At 36.9% G+C, this 20403-nt stretch overlaps 2 protein-coding genes across 3 annotated transcripts in view; one reads left to right on the top strand and one right to left on the bottom strand.

The window, feature by feature from the left end:
• LOC117990946 (arylphorin subunit alpha-like) overlaps nucleotides 1–20403 on the top strand; it is a 167801-nt gene that overhangs the window by 63396 nt on the left and 84002 nt on the right. The window lies entirely within an intron of this gene.
• Nucleotides 2506–20403, bottom strand: part of LOC117991299 (protein gooseberry-like) — a 38385-nt gene continuing 20487 nt past the window's right edge. Inside the window, 8 exon segments of the mRNA XM_069504952.1 lie at nucleotides 2506–3748; nucleotides 3751–3779; nucleotides 3781–3843; nucleotides 10030–10097; nucleotides 10099–10635; nucleotides 11025–11224; nucleotides 13402–13504; nucleotides 14403–14575. Coding sequence (XP_069361053.1) covers nucleotides 3726–3748; nucleotides 3751–3779; nucleotides 3781–3843; nucleotides 10030–10097; nucleotides 10099–10635; nucleotides 11025–11224; nucleotides 13402–13504; nucleotides 14403–14575 — 1196 coding nt within the window. The 3' untranslated portion in view covers nucleotides 2506–3725.

Consider the following 20403-nt stretch of genomic DNA (forward strand, 5'->3'; position numbering starts at 1 on the left):
CTACCTAGTTAAATTTTTATGACACACACTGACATCTGTCCTTCTAAGGAATTAAAATAAGAAGACATTTTAAGTTATACCGTTTTATTTTACTTATGATAACATTCGACAGATCCATACTCCTTCCGGTTAAAGTACTCGTACAGCATCAGAATTCAGGAATTTTTTTTAAATCTTTTTTCAGAGAGCTCGGTTGCTCTGTAAAGGTTACATAATTAATTATATTTCGTTCTGCCTTAATCTTACTGCACTTATTAAAGGTCTATTAATCAGTTCCAAATTCCCTAAAAACATAAACGCCACCAGTACATCTTAAAACCCTTGTTGTACTTATATATAAGATGGAAACTAAATTTTTGTACCAAATTCTATAAGAACATATTTATCGATTCAGTAGAAGTAAGTATGGTACACCGACCTTATGGAAAAATCCGTCACTAGTTTCGAATCAAATATTTTGTAATTACAAAAGTAAAACAAAACTGTTTAAAAATACTATGGCAATATGTTTCAATAATGAATAATAACTTGTGTTATTTTTGAACATTTTTACAGACTTTGTTTACTGTTGTTTACACCTGATATAACAAAACCATACCTATGAAAATTAGGTAAAATTCTGTTCAATTTTAAACCTATTAACTTTTGTCTCCATTTTAAAGACTATAATTATTATGGGTACTTGTAAGTTATTTTTACAATCTTTAATTTAAGGAGTTTTGTCCCTTCGGAAACTTCCTACTCCGTAAGGCATCTACACTTACCAACTTCGGTAAGGCCTTCTTGTACAGCTGTAACAAAGGTTGGGATAGGGCTGTACAGGGTGGTACCAGCCAGGTAACTCTCCCGGTGCCTGAGTGTTGCGAGTCCCTTCCGGGGGCAGAGCAGCGCTTGGCTGGTGTACCCTGGTAACATGGTTAACAGTTTTCTTCATGAGATATTGTTAGCCATAGCTAATTGACCTGGCAGGGGAGGGGGTGTAGTCTGCGCGTCCCTCTGAGTGAGCAGAGGGTGCAATAGACGCACCCATGGGGCATAGCTCCAGAAGCGGAGGGTGTGGCTGTGGTGGGTGGTTGGTGATGAGGTTTCATCACCCATCCAAACACTGGCTGTCCCACCAGTCTCTCGCCTGTCCAGTTTGGTGACGGGCGAGGGAGACGCTGAGGATGGGGAACGTGGAGAGGGAATGGCAACTCCCCGCGAGCCCTAGCCCTCGTGAGGATCTGTGGATGATGGACACGGGGCGGTCTTTCACGGTCCTCGGGTTGTTAAGGCGTGCTGTGGTTCCGGCATGCCTGCGACGGTTTTTGGGGACACGTATAGTGCCCAATGGGTGGGTCTGCTGTGGCGGACATCCCGTGGCGGAGTAACGAGGCGTTGTTGGTCCCTTGTGCTCCGTCGTTAGCGGTGGGGTGGAACTTCGTGAGGTTTTTAGTCGGTAGGTATCCGACATAACCACTGTGCACCCCCGTGGCCGGTTGGACCGTGTTGGTTTTTCCTCACGAGAAAAAAAAAGGCGCTGTTACAGTCGGGCTAATGTCGCTACATTGCCGACTGTAACAGGCGCCTTTTTTTTCTCGTGAGGAAATTCCATCATGGGTTGAATTTTCAAAAATCCTTTCTTAGCGGATGCCTACGTCATAATAGCTATCTGCATGCGAAATTATCCAGTAGTTTAAGCTGTGCGTTGATAGATCAGTCAGTCACCTTTTCCTTTTATATTTTAAGTTTAGATAATTTTTATTTCTCATCAGTAGTCACTTCAGTTTCATCTAATTGGCATTAATACTAATACTTGGACATCTTTAACATAGCAATGAGTGCAAAACTATATAAGAACTACCTAAATATGTATTTTATACATTTTCCTACAACAAACTGGCGAAACTCTATTCTCGCCCGAAGGAACAAATCCTCTGTGGCGTCCCAACTACTCGCTCTCGTTTTAATATACTCTTTTTAAAAAAATACTAAAAACATGTAACTGAAATACAGCTGGCTACGAGCAAAAATTGCATTAAAATTACCATTTCATTTCATTTCGTCGTCACCCACGTGTTGGCCTAAGTACGGTCTACATGATTGTTATATTTTTCGCATTTAATCACCAGACCTTAATGAGAATTTAATGTCCTTAATATGTCTTCTATGTTTACCGTGTTAAATAATTTATATTGCTGCCAACGACGTGTGGAAGTACCTACGTAGTAATTCAGTACTTACGGGATTCAGGTTTCATAGTTTACATGCTTATTTAGCCAACTTGAATAATATCGGTTATTTAGTGGTCTCTATGGAATATAAGCCGATATCATGTTATTATGATAGCTACTGTATTTTTAGCTCTTAGTTTTTGTTTGATAGGTACTTAGGAATCAATAGACTAATCAAATACTTTCTCGTGGCTTTTTCATCGATAAAGCGTTGCAAAAGCCACGAGGGATATTTGGTCGCACCAATTAATAGTTCGGGCTGCAGGAAAAAATAAAATTACATATATCATCAGTTAATTGAGGATTATTTTGGATAAACATTTTTAAAAAGTGCTTGATATCCTTAAACTATACCTACTAGTATAAGAAAAAACGTAACTATTAAAATAAATACAAATTTTATTATGAAATCACAATCGCATCAAGGCATTCATTAAGAACAAGGTGGATTTGAAATATTTATTTTTAATTTTAATATAATAAGTATTGTAAATAATCTACTAGTTACAATATACATAAATTGTTACTTATCTCAATGTATATCTACCCATTTACACTATTTTACAACTTAAAATGAAATCAAACCTATAGTGGAATAAAACTCAATCATTTAACAGTTATTCATAATTAGGAACAAAATATTTCACTTAAATATTATACATAATATTATGCATACCTAGTTTGTAAGAAAGCTGTATAATACAAATTTTGTACCCTAAACTATTTTTGTCTGCAATGTGTAATTCACAAGTATCAATTTGTATAAAGTTATACCAAAATAATTAATTTCTTCTATTGATATGAATATGAAGGCACAAGTGTTTTATGAATTTGGGACAGATTATTTTGCAGATTTTGTTAAGGCTACCAAGGCTCATATAAAACGCCTATAAACGATCACTTACATCAGGTGACCCGCCTGCTCGTTTGCTCGCTATATCTATTTAAAAAAAAAAAACTATAGGAAAAGTTCATACATTCGTATTTTAAAAGACTTAGTACGCTTGTGTGAGACCCGCATGATATAAACTTAGGTAACTAAAACGACACTTATGAGAATGTTGGCGGTCCGTTACCAGTCTATGGAAGTCGTTGAAGGACTACATAACTATTGTATAAGTTCTAAAATGAGAAAATTTTTTCTGTTCTAGTTATTGTGGTGTAATGTAACTCAGCAGCGCTAATAGACTTGCGCTTGACTGCACCAAACACAACCAAACAGTATATGAAGATGATCACAGGTAAAGCGTGCAGCCATGCCTGAGACGATGTCTATTCCTCTACTTTTGAAGGGTAGGTTCCAACAATAGCTAGTGGGGAAAACGGAAGCCGGAAGCTTTCCATATTCTAGCAGTGCGTATTAGAAACGAGAGAAGCAAATTGCTCGATGAGGTCCGTGGAATTTCGACGACGATGTAAGAGTGCAGACCTTGGCGATGACTCTCAGTTTGATATTCTGTAATATAAACGTACAATTGCAAAAATTACTTAAAACTTATATTTAACGTCTAGTCAATGCACTCTTCCCATATCCTGCCTCCCAGTTGACCAATGTAGGGGTATCCGATTTGCTTCGCTTGGCGAGTGCGCGTGCGATGCGTAGTGGGAGGCGTTAGTACCAAAAAAAGAACTGCAACAACAAAAAAAAAACATGAATTAATAAAAAATAAAAAATCGTGGACCTAGTTTTATTTGAAGGATTAGATTATCTTTTCACAAAATTATTAACGGAAAAGGACGGAAAATCAGTTTAGTTTATTTAGAAAATCGTGGAACATCCTGACATGTATGATTCAGTCTACAAAATTTCACTGACTTTGACTAGGTATAGTTATTAATCAAATAAAAACCAAACTTATGAAGAACGCTGGGGACTGAATAAGAACATCAACATAATAATCTCACTAAGAAAAAGATTAACTCAGCCGGCGATGGAGGGAGCTTGGAGTTTCGCTATGTGATCAAATCAGAAATTAGGAGATCCACAGGAGAACAAGAGTAACCGACATAGCGGGTTGCGAAACTGAAGTGGCAATGGGTAGGCATATAGTTCGAAAAGCCGATAGACGTTGGGGTCGCGAGGTGTTAGAATGGCGACATCGCACCGGAAAGAGACCTGTGTCCAGCAGTGAACGTCTATCAGTTGATGATTTGAATGATGATAGTGTATCTAATTATTGCTAAGATTTACAGAAGTTTTTAATGCCGTCAGCAAGCTGATATGCTAAATGACTGCAGCAAATTTAATTTGAAATGGCAAACGATTATCCGGTTATCATGGAACAGTAATTATCAAAATATTCAAAAAACAAAACACGGTTCCGATATGTTTGTTCATGTACTACATAGACGTGCTATTGTTATGGCATTCAAATACATTTTAAACGCGTGGGAACGAATTTGTGGTGTTTGAAAACTTAAAAATTTAAACGGAGAATAGATAAAACTGCTAAAATTTCTTATTACCCCCCGTTCCCACTTATCGTTCGTCGGCCCGGATTTAAATCGGATGTTCCAGTGGCAGAACATTTTATATGAGGCTATTCACACTTGTCGAAACCGATTTTGTGTGAAATGTACTGGAACATCAAGCGACACACGAAAAATGACAAGTGGGCGGAACGGGGAGGTTAGGAGCATAAGAAAAGCATCATCATCATCACTTCAACTTATCCCCACCGCGCTAGTAGGTACTGATTCAAAAGTACTTGTATAAATTGTATTTAAATAAATAAAATCTATAAAACGAGTCTCCTCTTAGAATGAGAAGGGCTTAGTCCCACCACGCTGACCAAGTGTGGCTTTGCAGAGAACATGGCAGACTACACATACCTTTCAGAACATTATAGAGTATTCTCAGGCATCTCACTTTTCCTAACGGTGAAGGAAATTATCGTGAGGAGAAATCCTCACGATAATTTCCTTCACCGTTAGGAAAAGTGGATAAGAGGTAACAAACTAGTCATAAGGTCCAAAGATGACCAATAGAAGTGAAAGACGTTATGTTTTGGGCCAATCCTTTACCAAACCTGTTCAGGTATTTTTTGATCACTTTCAAACATACGGAATGGAACAGTGGTCTTAATTTATTCTAGAATGTAAATTAAATCGTGCCTGGACAAAATTGTCCTTACTTTGAACAGAAATTCCATACCTATCCTCGTACTCTAGGCCGGGTTTACATACTTTATTTAAAAAGGGATACCTACGTTCCTCGCAAAGTTTCCACACTAGCAAAGCAAAATAACGCACAATTTAGATTAAAATCTTTGTAAAGGCGTGGGAGTGCATAATTTAGGAATGACATAATGGACTTAAAGATCAAAACTATCGGCATAGAAGTAAGGTAATCTTAGAGTAGGAACTCACGGAGCGGTTGTCACCCGCGCCCAGCCGCGGTTGCGGGACCGCAACACTCGTACGATCCCGAAATACATGGATTGTAGATAGCAATTTTCGCGATGCGATTTATCCCCGCGGAGTGCGCGGTTGTTTGCGGGTGCCGCTACACACCGGCGCGGCGGTGAACTTGTGAAATCACCGTGACGCCCGCGACCTTTGCATGCGTCGCCCGCAAGAACTGCGATCGATCGACGACGAGGCGAAGTGAAGTAATTCTTTGCAGCCGTAAATAACCGCTGATCTTCCGATTATCGCCCGCCAAGTTTGCGGCGGCCACAAGCAAGCGTTCTCGTGAGTATAGAAATAACAGCTGTCCCCGCAACCGCAGCGGACACGGCTGCAAACCGTTCCGTGAGTTCCCACTCTTAGAGTAATCAATAATATCCCTTATAATTGTTACTTATATCTACTTTACCGAAATATGTAATTTAGGTGGTCCGAGTTACACGAAAGAAAATACATACAAATGTATCTTTATGGAAAACAAATCGTGACTAAGCGTGCAATAAAATTATGAATTCAATTGAATTCAGTGGCTAACACATTATTAAGGCTTATTCAAGTTTGTAACGCATAAACAATCATGGATTATTGTAACGTGTAGGAGGATAGGCTTAAAGATTAAACGCTTGCAACACTAATAAATATAAGCTTTGAAATGCATTAGACAGTAAATAAATAGACGCAGTTTCCGATGGAAATAAAACGTGCTTCTTGCGACAAGTACATTGCATAGTAACATTATAGGTACTTTTGAGATTAATTCTAAGATCCACCCATAGTTACAATCCTAATGATGACGGTATAAGCACAGAATATATAATAAGGAATTCATAGAGGCAAACAGGCATAGTGCACTATTTCTTTAATAAGTTGGTATGTGTGTCTGTCTGTACCTACTCTATCTGTCTACTTACTACCTTTCACATGTAGATAGCAAGATAGTTTGTATCCCGGGACGACCATAGGCTAATTTTGTGTCAGAAAATTAAAGATTTCTCTCTCTCTTCCACACACAATTGAGGTTTTTTTTAAACCTAAAACTAGGCAGACGAAAGCGTGGGCATCAATCGAGTATTTTCAAATTACTGAAAATTCTAGCCAAGCATAATATTGTGCCTTGTAAGATTTACGCGTTTAACCACATGACCAGGTAGTTAATAGATCTAACCTAAATAAGTCAAGAGGTCAATATCGCGTTCTCATACGTTACGTATCCATTACACTGAAAGCCTGGCATTTCAATCGCGCAATCGAAAAGCAATTTTCCTTCACCTGCATCCGACAATCACGCATACATTTCGAGCGAGCAAACGGTCCGTTCTGTATAAGTGTCCAATAAACTGCCATAGCACACTAGCGCAAAATGTCGCACGCGGCCGTCGCGGATAGACACTCACGTTTTATTTTCTACCAGATACCCGCGACTTGACTAGGTGTTTAAAATCCGGTAAGAATTCATTGAATTTCTGGGATAAAAGTAGTAGGTATAATATGTCCGTCCCCAGGATCTAAGCTATAGCCGTACCAAACGTCAAAATCGGTTAAACAAATGGGCCGTGAAATGCTAATAAACAGACAGACAGTTTTGGATTTACAACAATATATTAAATAAGTATGGGAGTACGGAAGTATGGATGTAAACTCTTGACGCAACGCTCATTATCGCGGTATGGTCGCGTGAATGAAGGTACGCGACTTGTTCTTGCTGGTGCAAGCCTTATATCTGCAGCATCCTTCGTAAGACGTTAGAAGAATATAGAATGTACCTAGTATTTACGTTTCGGTTTTTTTCGACGGTGAACTAGCACTGTGATCTTTTTGACCTCTAATTAGGCTGACTATTTTTGCCATGTCCGGTCACGCTTGCTGCAGCGCCTCGTAAAAACGCACGCGGTCTGCACTACCGCACGCGACGTGCTGCGCTAGTGGGTTATGACTTATGGCACAAAAGGTACAAAACCACGCTGTTTAGGAGTCGAATGCAAATAGCTGCAGATAACTTTTAATACCAGGTTCGAGTTAGCTTTAATGCATGGTTCATCGCACTAATGTCACGTTCGGCCTCCCATTAATTGCCAAGCGCTCGCTACAACGCAGTATATGTTATCTGTTTTCCCGCCATGTAAGGCGACGATAACCAGTGTTTCCACTTTTAGGGATTTTACCCTGTTTTAAGGCAAACGACTTAGGTACGGCTTGGGACATTTTTATGTAGTATGGGAGGAACTACCTATTCCACGATACCTACAAAATTGCAAAACTATTGACTATAAGGCAAACTCCACTTATTAATAACTAGCCTATCCCCACGACTTCGTCCGCGTGGACTACAGAAATTTCAAAACCCTATTATTCCCCCTTAGGCGTTGAGTTTTCAAAAATCTTTCCTAGAAGATGTCTTCGTCATAATAGCTATCTGCATGCCAAATTTCTGTCCAGTAGTCTGTGCTGTGCGTTGATAGATCAGTCAGTCAGCTTTTCCCTTTTATATATTCACTCTGAAATTTTAATGGTTGTTTTCCCCCGAAGCGAAATGATTTTGTCGTGGTATTACAATCGATTTATAAATATTAAAAATATAGAGTCAAAAATGTCAAATTTGCAATCGAGAAAAACAAAAATCGAATGAGACCTCGAACCAATAGTGATACCGCGTGCGCGCAGGCTAGTTTATGCCGTATCACTACGCTCGAGAGCTTGTTTTGCTCTAAACTTTTTCACTTTATTGGCAGCGCGGTTCGAGTGGATGTATCTACCATTCACGTTACGTCTAGGGAGTTAATATTGTTTCTCACACTTTCGAGTTGTCGATTTTTTTTTGTTTAATTATTTCGAAACAAAACCATTTTTATTTTTAAGTTAACTCAAAATTTCGATAGTATTACTGAGGATAAATCGTTCTGCCGCGGGAAGACAACCACTAAAACTTCACCGTGTAGGTATATAGATTTAAAAAAATACCAAACGTTGATTCGCGTTGTTCATACATCACGCATCTGGCTCTTGAGTATGGTTCGCCCATGAATGTTGATTGCAATAGTAGGTATACAAAAGTAACGTCAATCGAGTTGCAAAAAAAACCTCGATGGACCAATAACCATAGATGTGACTAGCTCATATATTACTAGAGTACGCCCATTGTGAGACAAAATATATTGTGTGTGGTCCAATGTGAAGTTATAGACTCGCTTTGTCTCGATAACACAGATAATGTCGTCGCCTTTTGAAATACAAAGCGACAATGAATTTGTCACATTCGTTTTCGACAATTTCATTATGGATGTTACATAATGTGAAAGGCTTTTCATAATTATTGAAAAATAATAGCTAACGTGTTACGTAATTTATATATTAAGTTTTACTAAGAATGGGGTAATGTTTTAGCACTCTATGCTCAAACTACAGTTTCTTTTCTGTTTGTTATCTTTTAGTTTTACACACAGATCGTATAATTTTTTTTCTCTGCGATAAAAACATGGAGATGTTTACAAAACCCTCCCAGTAGTTAAATAATACAGATCGACTCGAAAAAAATTTAGCAACTGCAGTTAAATATTGATGTTAAAATTACACGAAATTAATTTGTTGAACAAAACAACAAAAACCGTAATCAATTTCTGGTGTCAATAAAGAATACATTTTGTAAAGAAAAAAAACTAAACCAATTAGCTCGATCGATCGATCAAAATCGTTCATAAAATTCGCAGCCCTCTATTGCCTTCACGATTGCATCGGCATAATATTACGAAGGAAGCCCGGTAATAACTATCCGCGCGGCGTATAATGGCTGACTTCTTACACTCTTAATTGATTAGCGGCCGCTTCGGCTAATGATAAAGGAAGGTGAAAAGAAATAAAGTGAATCTCGATTCGCCAGATATCGCGGATAATTCTCCGATGAACAAGCCACTGTATTTGATACATATTTTCTAGGTACACTTAGCTACAAGTAAATCAGCTAGCTTTCAGAAAATCCCCCTAAATAGTTTTGCAATGCAGACCCTCAATAGCTCAACAGGTAAAGGAGTGGACTGAAAACCGAAAGGTCGACGGTTCAAACCCCGCCCGTTGCACTATTGTCGTACCTACTCCTAGCACAAGCTTTACGCTTAGTTGGAGGGGAAAGGGGAATATTAGTCATTTAATATGGCTAATATTCTTTAAATAAAAAAAAGCGCTGAATTAATGCACTACTTATACCAAAATATGTAAAATGAATATAAGCATCAATTTATTTTAATTGCATATCTCTCGGATACACGAGTACCTATACAAGTAGCTAAACATCAATAAATAATTCATAAAGGCAATTGGTCGCCGCCAGGTTTTATTGAGATATTAAAGGTGGTTAATATTTATTAATAGACTTATAATCATCACTGATATCTCTATAGCTTTAAAATAAACTTACCTATAATTTTCTGGCCATGCACCAACTTCCGCTAGTTTGTTTTGAGGATGTCCACTAAGTTGTCTGGATTGACCAATGGTTGTGGGCTGACATTTCTTGTTTCGCGTAGTCGCTGTATCCATATGGATGGCCGACAGCTTCACTTCCGTTTGCGTAAGTAGGATGCTGATAGGTAATCCCACCGCTCTGATTGGCTGAAGGACTTGCCGCAGTTGGGCTTGAACTGGGAGGAGTGTCAGATGGCGCTTGCAAGGGAGTTGGAAGTTCAGAAGTGTGTGATAGAGGAGTTAAGTTTCCTGAAGAGAATGAAGTTGAAGTCGGTGGATGTAACGACGATGCGGCAAGGGCTGATTGGCATACAGAAGGTGCAGTTAATGCTGATTGGTGCAAAGAAGGTGCTAATGCTGAGTTGAGTACGGAACTTGTACCCAACGCGGAAGAGTAGGATTGCTGCCAAGACGCACATTGAGCATTAAACGTAGAAGGTGGTTCGTATTGCTGGTGGACGGATGGGAAAGCGGATTGTAGGGACATAGTGTTGAAAGCACTGAGTTGTTGCGAATTCAGTTGCTTGCGAAGACGAGCTCTTCGATTAGAGAACCAAACCTAGTGGAGAAATTAAGAAATTAGAAAAATTATTTGATATTTATTAAACTCGGTATTAAGTATAGTACGAATAATAAGAAAGTACATAAAGATACGATACAGCTTTAAAACTATCATAACAGGTATCACAAAGAAGGGTCCGTTCGATTAACCTTCGTCTTTAAATTACAATAATTATTATTGGGCCTTAATACTATAATTTAGAGGCCATTAACTCAACAAAAATAGTAGGAGTACAGTAGCGAGGAGCAACATATGGTAGCTCGGTTACGTGTTTAAATTAATACTAAGATTAATTACATTTTTTGTCGTACTTTTAATTAAAGGTATCAGACATAATATGAATGAATACAAATTTGTTTTATACAGAACAAAATTTAGGTATGTACCTGAACTCTAGCTTCAGTTAGTTTAGTCTTTTGAGCTAACTCCTCTCGTGTATAAACATCTGGATACTGAGTCCTTGTGAATGCTCTCTCCAAGGCCTCAAGCTGGTCCCCGGAAAAAGTAGTTCTCGACCTTCGCTGTTTCCTCTTTAACGTGATACCTGGTTCTGATTCAGTATCTGAGTCTTCGCACGATGATGGACCTTTTGACAAAGGAAAAATTTCTTTGGTGCCACGTTGTAAAAAATTCCCTTCCATCGAGCGTAGGTACAGTATAAACCAGTTTGACATTATTAAGGGAAAACGCAAGGCAAGAAATGCTTTCTATCCTCATAACAAAATTGAGCCAATGTGACAAAGTTAATAAGAAAATTAAGTTCGAGAGCAGTCTACGCGTTTTTCTAACAAACTGCGATAATGATGTAGCTAAATCCACTTATGAGAAATTTGTCATTATAATGCGACTTTCTAGATCATTTTGTTTCATTACTTCTATTACATTATTGTTGGCTGGCACTCAGGCCACACGCGGTCTCGATTAAATTAAATGTAACTACATTGTAGGTATATTAAACTTTAAATCAGTCTCTAATGGTCTCTAGTCTTAATAAATATTACAACATTTTGTCATGTGTTTTTGTGTTATCTTTATAAGCTACTGGAATTCGTTTTAATAAGAGCTTGGAGCTAGCTTTAATATTCATATACATAAGGCTCGTACTGTATTTAAATTAGAGCACATAGAATTTAAAAAGATGTTCAATATTATTGGCCTATAAAATAATAATATAACAAAATTATCATAACCTACATATCATATTGTAAATTAACATGAGGCTGAGACTGTCACGCAAAACGTTTTTGCGAAGAACGTTTTGAGCTTCACAACGTTTACCGTTATACTCCATCATAGACAGGCACGAGGCGAAAATTTCGAACAAGTACATGAATGCCAATGCAAAGGGACCCGCTTTTCCAGTGTAGACATTACTTTAGCTGCATACAACTTAATATGCATAATCTTATCGCGGCGCGGAATCTCTCCGGCAAAACCGCGCCATCGCTGAACCGGGATATTAGGAGCGCCATTTTATATTGGATAGCTATACGGCACAAGACGTGCAGTACGGACAGATTGTCGTAATGCAAGCCTCGCGGCCAAACGCGATGGGATAATAACAGCTTTGAGTACTAATTTCATTTTTATAACCTACAATTTCCGAAGCCGACACAAGGGGCGCTCGCTGCAGTGGCGTGCGCGCGCCTTGCTCGCTTCACTTTTACGTGGATTATTAACTTTATACGCCATTTTGCTAAGTTTGCAAACGTTTCAGACAGTCTCATTATGGGAATAAATTTATAATAATAACGTACTTTAAAGTGAATTAAGTGATTATGGTCTTGAATCCGCGTTAAACACTCCGATGACATGGCACTTATACACGCGTCATTATCTCAAAGGTTTCAGCCAATACAATAACCGAAATATTAACTGAAGGATTTCACAATGTTGCCAAATGTAATATAAATTTACTTTATGAGATAACCTTGTATTTAAGAGTAATAGAAACATAAACCCTTTATGAGGGCGGGCGGTTATGAAAATAGCAAAGGGAACTTTAGCAATATACAGTTTCCAACACATAGACCATTGAGAGCCGCGCATAACTGTTTAAGTAGTTCATAAACTAGATCTCTATGCCCCGAGTACCTACCTACAATGCTTTAATACAAATACATAATAGCAAACAGTTAATAAAACAAAATTTCCAAAAAGTATTTCGATTAAGTAATTCGTAAGTTTGTATTGTTAGTAAATTTTTCAGGTAGTTTGTTAAAAATTAGTGTAATGAATTGTCTACGTACTTACTTAAATTAAATATTTTTTGTAGACTATTTTTAAGTAATTATTGACTACTAGATAATCGCCGGACTTCGTCCGATGGATATAGGTTCCTAAAAATCCCGTGGGAAGTAGGAACTCTGTGATTTTCCGGGATGAAAAGTAGCCTATGCTATTATAAACATTCAAAAAAATCACGTCAGTCCATCACTCCGTTGCGGCGTAATGAACAAACCGCTTTGGTTTCAAACTTTGTAATGCGTGCTCTATTTATTGTCATTACGGTAAATATAGCCACAATTGTATTCTAATTAAGTAATACTATAGTGTTAAAAGCATTTGTATAAAACAAATCCATAGCTCAAGGTAAGTATGACTTACCTAGAATACCATCAATACTGTGGTTTGTCCTAGGGTCTGATTCATCCCTTTTGCCTCCTCTTATTAGTCGCGAAATAGAACTGACTGACGGGGCTGTGTTTTTATCACAAATGCCTTCTTTTATTAATTTATCTCTAATTTCCCAGGAAAATATACCTGGGTTTTGTCTCTTCAGTTCCTCTATCCGGTTCTCAACTTCCGGTGTCGCTACTCTCGGTTTCGATCCTCCGATTACTCCAGGACGGATTGATCCCGTTTCCTAAGACAAAAAATATCCCATTACAAAACTTGTCTCTTTAGGTCATATAAATTTATTGGTAGATATAGCTTTTTATGACTTTTTAGACAGAAAATACAATTACATTAACGGTTCAAGGTAGATATTTAATAGGTATAATTACTATAAGATACCCGCGACTTTATGTCCACGTGGATTTACGTTTTCAAAACAGTAAACCAATGTCATTCTTCAGATCTTAACTAACTTATATCTACGCAAAAAATCACGATCAACCCAACAAGACAAGCACACTTTTGCACTTATAATAGGTATCTATTAGTAGACTAAAACGACTATACATATAATAGGTAATATCTACGTCAGTAATAAATACTCTTAGAACATGATTCTTCATAAATCATTCTTCTCTGTGTAAATCATAAACATAATTAATTTGTCTAGATCAGCAACTAAAATTCACAAAGTAATTAACTAACGGCCGAAATTAATAATCAAATCAATCTATCTGTTATCTGTCGATAAGTTACTTAGTAACGTTGATATTTGTCAATAAAAGAATTTTCGACAAATAACAACGTTGCTAAGTAGCTAACTTATCGATAGGTTGTAGATAGATTGATTATTAATTTTGGATGACGAAATAAACACATCGAATCATTTATGATTTGATTTGACGCTCAGAGCTTTATATCTTTACTCCTTTACTTTACCCCTTAGGGGTTAAATTTTCAAAAAATCTTTCTTAGCGGATGCCTACGTCATAACAGCTATCTGCGTGCCAAATTTCAGCCCGATCCGTTCAGTAGTTTGAGCTGTACGTTGATCGATTAGTCAGTCTATCATTCAGTCAGCTTTTCCTTTTATATAATAATATATAGGCATAGCATATAGATATAGATTTGTTAGTAATTCTCACCTGATACCTATTGAGGATCTTCGAGACGCATCCGTGGGAGACGCGCAGTTGCCGTGAGATGACGCAAGGCCTCACGCCCGCAGCCGCCATCTCCACGATCTTCAGCCTGATGTGGTTGGGCAAGGGACGCCCGTTGATGAACACCCCGCCTAATTGATTCATACGACCTTGTCCTGTAACAACATGAAACTATTTAAATCTGCATTAGAAATTAGAATTTTAGACGAAATTTGATTTAGATTTTTTAGGTGCTACTATATATTTTGTGCATAAGGTAGGTATATTATAATAATAATGAATAACACGGCGAAAAATCATATTATTTTTTAGTGCCAGTCGTAACTCGTATTTAGTTTTTCTTAAAATAGTCCGTCATTATATTATTACTTAATTACCTATCGTCTTTATCGCCGTCAAACTAATAGCTATGTTACTATTTATGTACTTATATCCAAAGCATTAACAAGCGTAAGGTGTAAGAATAAAAGTTTTTAATAAAGAAACATTCTACTCCTGATCAATGAGGAAACACGATGTCTCGTCGCAAATTTTACGATCAACTGAGAATGATCTCAACCAAAAGTATCCAATTTGTTTTAGCACGTCTCAAGAAATACCAATTTATATGTGGTAGGTACTACCTATATCAACTTCAGAAACACATATTTCTTCACTAGAGAGTCACTCGAGACTTCAGCCAGAATTCTACTTACTTAATATTATAAATGCGTAAGTGTGTCTGTTTGCCATCTTTACTTGGTCCATCTGTTCAACCGATTTTGACGAAATTTGGTACAAACTTAGCTTGCATCCCAGAGACGGACATAAGCTACTATTGTCTAATAGTAGCTTATGTCCGTAAACTAAGAGCACCCACGTTATTTTTAAAAAGCTAAATCCACCTGAAGGAAGTTCGGGTGGGCGGGGAACCTATTTTATGAAGAGATAGATTGCATCTTGGAAACGGATATAGAAGTGTAGAAAAATATCCTACGACGACCTATTCCTATCCTATCATACTGTTAGGAGGTCCGCTTCGACAGTCTTTTGAAAAAAAAAACCACAAGAAATGTCCAACGAATTTAATTTGGAAATTCACACACACGGAACTTTTACTTCACGCGAATACAGTAGTTTCAGTGTTAACTGCTTAATGTGGAAATGTGGACTGCCTCGCCGCCTCGCGGATTGTTCGCTTTATATAAATTGAAATGCTGAAGCAGCGAATTAACACGTCATGTTAAAATTATTAATTTATAACATTTCCCCCCTTTAGACGAAGCTTTAATTTAAAATAAAGCGTAGTAAAAAAAGAAAAGGAAAAGGAGAGAAATGGTAAAATATTCTACATAATTTAATTATTTGAAAGATTTCTTTGCACTGATGCACTAAGATTTCGAAGGTCTACAGATGCGTTATCTTCATCATCTGTTATCTGTGACATTTCAATAGAACTTTGGGCTTTGTTTTCTTTATGCGAAATCTTTTTGCGATTACATTGGAAAAAAAATTGAATGCAGAATTTGTTACAATTACGTTGTTTAAAACATCTGATAATCTTATAACATAAAAATAGAAAAATTAACGAAATAATTATATAAGTAAAAGCAGAATAATACGAGCTATATTTTATAAAATGAGATTCCTCTTGGATCCTGTTGATTTGCAACTCAAGATCGTTGAATTGGTTTATCGAATTTTTTAAGGAATCTAAATTAATATTACTTAGGTTAATAGGTGATAGAAGAGGAATCGTTTTGTTAACAATCTCTTGGTTGCAGCAGTTATCATTAGTTATATCAAAATTAATATTAAAGTTATTATTATCAATAGTTAAATTTGAAATGGTAGAAGGTATAAATTGAATCGTTTTAAAGTAACCAATGCAACCTTTGTTCAGTTTTAATATTCCAGTGCCAGATATAGAATAATCCTTAAAGTTATCATTACAATTGATAGTTAGTTTGCTTGTTTTTGACTGTACAAATATCCATTGATTATTTTTTAATTTATGCCATATGTCAATAAGACCATATAGGATTTTCGGTTCACATTCCCTTGGTAAAGATAGAGTCACTTCAGTTAAAAGTTTTGTCTCGCATGAAGGATTCGAATTTACAGAATAAATTGACTCTAATTTACAGATGGAATTTTCACTATTTAAAATAGTACAATCTCTTAAAGTATCTAATAATACGTAATTTAATCTATCGTCAGTTATAGCTAAATAGGGTTTAGTAGGTTTGATTAAGGCAAAACTTTTGGATTGTCCTTCGTAATGAGGAGTCGGGAGCGGGATTGTTTTATAGACGTTATACTTAACGGGAGAGACAAGAGGGATCTGTATTACAAATACTATCTTATTGTTATAGAAATAGGAGACTAACTTAGATATATCTATAATGGTATGTATATTTTCTATACTTAGTGCTACAGGAAAATCTAAACCTTTATTGATTGAGTTTCTGTGTTTAGACAGTTCATCATACAGTTTTACAGGACTTAGAACAGAAGGATGTAGAACATTAACTTTTGAAAACAAAATTGCGTTTATTACAGTATCGAGAAAATTTGAGATAGCTAGTAAAGAGCTTTCGATTATATTAACTAAGCTATTAAATCTAGTTAAATACTTTAATTTTTCATTATCACTAGTAACATAAGACAATATATCGTTTAATTTATTAATCTGAGAGTTTAACTTTATCTCATTTTGATTTAACCTAGAAATAGTAGAATTAAAAGTATTAATAGACGACTTAACTATATGAATATTATCTTTCATTAAATGAAATATCTCAGATTCAGATCTCTGACAAGAGCTAATTGCAGCATCATATTTTCGGGCATCTTCAGCATCTAAAGTGCCAAAGAAAAACTTAAGGATTTCACCACCAAATTCTAAAGATCTTTTGAATCTAGCAGGATTTTCGCTTGAGATAATATGAGATAGAGATTGAGCCTTGAGATAATTGGATTCTAGAAGTACTTCAATTGGACTAAAAACATTTTTGCAGCTAGAGTACTCTTCTGGTTGCAACTTAGCACAAACTAGAGAGGTTTTAACAATCAACCGGTCAACTTTGTCAAGCTGTGGTTCCAATGAGACGGTGTTGAGATGCGTGATTACTCTCCAATAATCATTGTAGAAATAAATTTTTGTAATGGGGTCGAAATATATTCCAGGGCTATGCGTTATGGGTGTAATCATTGGCTCAGACGAGACGTAGGAGAAAAATCTGAAAAGAATGATAAGCTTAAGTTACAGCGAGCTTAATTAAATTAGTATGATACTTAACATGTTTTCTATTTATTAATAAAGTAACATTATGTTTTCCATTTATTTTAACGATTTTGTAAGGGCCTTTCCATATTGGAGATAAGGCTTTACGAAGTCTGTGATGGTATTTTAAATATACCATGTCACCAACTTTATATTCTATGTTAGGATTAGAACTTGAATCATAGATTTGTTTTGAAGATTCTTTACTTGATCTAATATACTCTAAAGCTTTTTCGCGGCTTACTTTCATTCTATACTGAAGCGCACGGACATACTCGTGGTATGTAACATTATTATCTGTGTCGTAGAGAGAATTAGGAAGGGTTGGTTTCTGTCCAAACAGAAGTTCAAACGGAGTAAATTGAGTAGTAGTATGAGGAGTTGTATTATACGCGAGAACAGCTGTTGCTAGGTAGCAATGCCAATCATTTTGATTTTCGTTTACAAAGGATTTTAGGTATTCTTTAAGAGTAGCGTGGCTGCGTTCCAGCGCACCGTTAGTTTGGGGATGGTAAGGGCTAGAAAGTAAGGGTTTGATTTTGAAAATATCGGTAACTTGTTTAAACAGTTCTGATGTAAAAGTCATGGCTTGATCAGTAAGGATCATTTTAGGAATAGCGAATAAGGACATAAAGTGGACCAGATTACGGGCTACTTCTTCACTTGTTGAAGAAATCATAGGATAGACACATAGGAATTTGGTAAGATCATCTTGCAGAGTCAGAATGAACTTGAACTTTTGGAAACCTGCTTCAGGTAAGACACCAACTATGTCCAGAGCTAATCGTTCAAAAGGCTTTGTGCTCGTGGATGTAATAACCATAGGAGCTTTATTGCAGGCTCGTAAAGGTTTGTTAACTTGGCATAGTTTGCAAGACTTCACATAGCGTTCTATGTCAGTTCTCATTCCTTTCCAGTAGTATGAGGCTTTAATTCGACTATACATCCTATTCACACCAGGATGTCCTGCTATGGGAGTGTCGTGATTCTCTTTGAGAATTGTAGGAACTTCAGCTGGAGTTGGAAATATTATTTGATTTTTATAAATATGTATTTTGATATCAGTGTTATGAAATACGTAGGAAATCATATTATAAATTTTGGTATAGGATAATTTAGTAAAAGGTTCAGAGAAATCGGAGATAGCTATTTCATCAATGCTAGGGTGATGTGATATAAGTTCATCACGAAGCATCATCAAAGTGTCGTAAATGGAGCGAAAAGTTGTCTCATCGTAATGATGAACCTTGGTAAAAAGAAAATAATATGTTTTATTATTTTTTGTAACTGACCTTACCGAACATTGTTCACGTTCGGCTTCTAACAATGAAGCGGTGTCGGTTATCTGAGATAATAATTCCTCACAATGTGGCATTGAGTTGTCGAAATCTAGAGAAACGGGGCATGCAATAATTTTGCATTTGGAAAGATGTAAAGCTTGTGAGTGTTCTTCAATTTTTGTGTTAGAATCTGGTAAAGAGTTTGTAAGTTGTTTCTTAAAATATGCCTCGTAGGAAAGCTTAGTAAGATTATCTGTATTTATAGCATGAATTGGGATGCGAGACAGAGCGTCTGCATTTGAATTTAATTTTCCAGGTTTGTAAATAATCTCGTAATCGTATTCCTCAAGTTTGAGGCGCCAACGGACGAGTTTGGAACCAGGATCTTTGACGTTGAAGAGCCATACTAAGGGCCGATGATCTGTTACGATTTTGAATTTAGTGCCGTAGAGATATGGTCGGAAAGTTTTAACGGCGAATAAAATAGAAACTAACTCCTTTTCTGTGGTCGAGTAATTTCCTTCTTGTTTGTTTAAGGTTCTAGAAGCATAGGCTATTGGTTTGTCCTTGCCGACAGGGCCTTGAGATAGCACTGCGCCAACGGCGTAGTTGCTGGCGTCTGTGGTAACGATAAATGGTTGAGAAAAATCAGGGTATTGGAGAAGAGGAGCTGAGGTTAACTTTTCCTTCAGGAGGTTAAAAGCTTGGTCTTGTTCTATAGACCAATGAAAAGTGACATCCTTTTTGAGTAAAGATGTTAGAGGTTTTGTGATCTTGGAGAAATTGTCAATAAATCGGCGGTAATAACCAACGAGACCGAGGAATGATTTTACTTCTTTAGGATTTTTAGGAATTGGGAAATCACAGACTGATTTAATTTTTTCTGGGTTTGGAGAGACACCTTTATCCGTTATAATGTGACCTAGATAGGTGACTTCCTTTCTAAGGAATTCACATTTATCCGGTTGTAATTTGAGATTATAATCTCTGAAACGGTTGAATACCATTTTCAGTTTTTCACAATGTGATTTGAGATCTACACTATAGATGATACAGTCATCTAAATAGACATAGCAATGTAAACCTTGAAGACCTGATAACACTGTGTTCATAAGACGTTGAAAAGTACTGGGAGCGTTCTTAAGTCCAAACGGCATCCTAGTGAATTCGTAGTGGCCTGCTGAACCATTTGTGTTGACTACAGTAAAACCAGTTTTAGGTGCATCTGAAGGATTCAGCGGAATTTGATGGAAACCGGAGACTAAGTCCAGTGTGCTAAAATATTTGGAATGACCTAGTTGATCTAGGATATCTGTGATCAAGGGAATAGGATATACTTCGGATACAGTGACGTCATTGAGGCGGCGGTAGTCGATAACTATTCGCCATTTCTTTTTCCCGGATGCGTCCATTTTTTTGGGAACCACCCAAACGGGAG

This window comes from Maniola hyperantus, chromosome 19 (genome assembly GCF_902806685.2).
Source record: "Maniola hyperantus chromosome 19, iAphHyp1.2, whole genome shotgun sequence".
Classification (NCBI taxonomy): Eukaryota; Metazoa; Arthropoda; class Insecta; order Lepidoptera; family Nymphalidae; genus Maniola; species Maniola hyperantus.